General features: G+C 51.8%; 1 protein-coding gene across 1 annotated transcript; it reads right to left on the bottom strand.

Moving 5' to 3' along the window:
* Positions 1-357: 357 nt before the first annotated feature.
* On the bottom strand, positions 358-876 carry CETN1 (centrin 1; the record flags this gene model as incomplete). Its single annotated transcript, XM_081263492.1, has 1 exon — positions 358-876. The coding sequence occupies one exon, from the start codon at positions 874-876 to the stop codon at positions 358-360; it is 519 nt and encodes a 172-aa protein (XP_081119618.1).
* Positions 877-1,128: the final 252 nt, after the last annotated feature.

The following is a 1,128-nucleotide window of genomic DNA, read 5'->3' on the forward strand; positions in this document are numbered from 1 at the left end:
TATGAAGCAAGATCATCGAAGACCACCAAAGAAGCGACATGGGAACCACATTTCTGTTTGTTGGCAGAAGTTGCTCGTGTTTAATGGGTGTCCACCAGGTTTAGGCAAGCGGTGGGTGGACTCTAGTTTCAGAGCCCTTAAGTTAACCAATGGCACTGAAGGTTTGCTCTTTGAGAATTAAAAAAGAAAAAGAAAAAGGAAGGGGAAAAAAAAGGAATTCAGGTTACAGGAATCTTTTAAATACTATAATTGATTTCGAGGTTCGAAATCCATCAAGACAAACCAGAGAGGAAGGAGGGAGTACAGACGCTGTCCTCCCCAGTTAAGCAGGGAACCTAGTGAGTCACTTGAGTGACTTTAATAGAGGTTGGTCTTTTTCATGATCTTGAGGAACTCCTCCTCGTTCACTTCGCCGTCTCCGTCGCGATCCGCTTCGTCGATCATCTCCTGCAGCTCCTCGTCCGTCAGGTTCTCCCCGAGCTCGGCCGCCACTCGCTTGAGGTTCTTGAAGGAGATCTTCCCGGTCTCGTCGTCGTCGAAGAGCCTGAAAGCCTTCATGATTTCTTCTTTGGTGTCTTTCTCCGACATCTTCTGAGTCATCACGGCCAAGAAGTCGTTGAAGCTGATCTTGCCCGTGCCCTCCCGGTCCACCTCGGAGATCATTTTCTTCAACTCTTCCTTCCTGGGCTCAAAGCCCAGCGCTCGCATGGCCACCTTGAGCTCCTTCACGTCGATGGTCCCGCTTCCGTCGGCATCGAAGAGGTCAAACGCTTCCCGAACTTCTTGCTTCTGGTCTTCAGTGAGTTCGGGCTTAGGACCCACCTTTTTCTTCTGGCTGGTGGAGGCCACGTTTGTCTTCTTGAAGCTGGAAGCCATCCTCCGGCGGCGGTTGTTACCTTGACGTCACCCACCGCGCATGCGCTAGGGCGCCCCCACGCGGAGCGCCCGGCTCCTACACCTGCAGCCCCGCCGCCAGACCCCACCCAGCCCTGCTTCTGCAAGGGGATTTAATTTCCACCGCCATCCACTGTTTATTGCCTTGGTTTATGATCAGTTTCCTTGATTTGATACCTGAGCTGGCAAGAACTGCCTGGAGCCAAGATCATCTTCTATAATTCATGGGTGCCT

This window comes from Spermophilus citellus (assembly GCF_964194105.1).
Source record: "Spermophilus citellus genome assembly, chromosome: 12".
Lineage (NCBI taxonomy): Eukaryota > Metazoa > Chordata > Mammalia > Rodentia > Sciuridae > Spermophilus > Spermophilus citellus.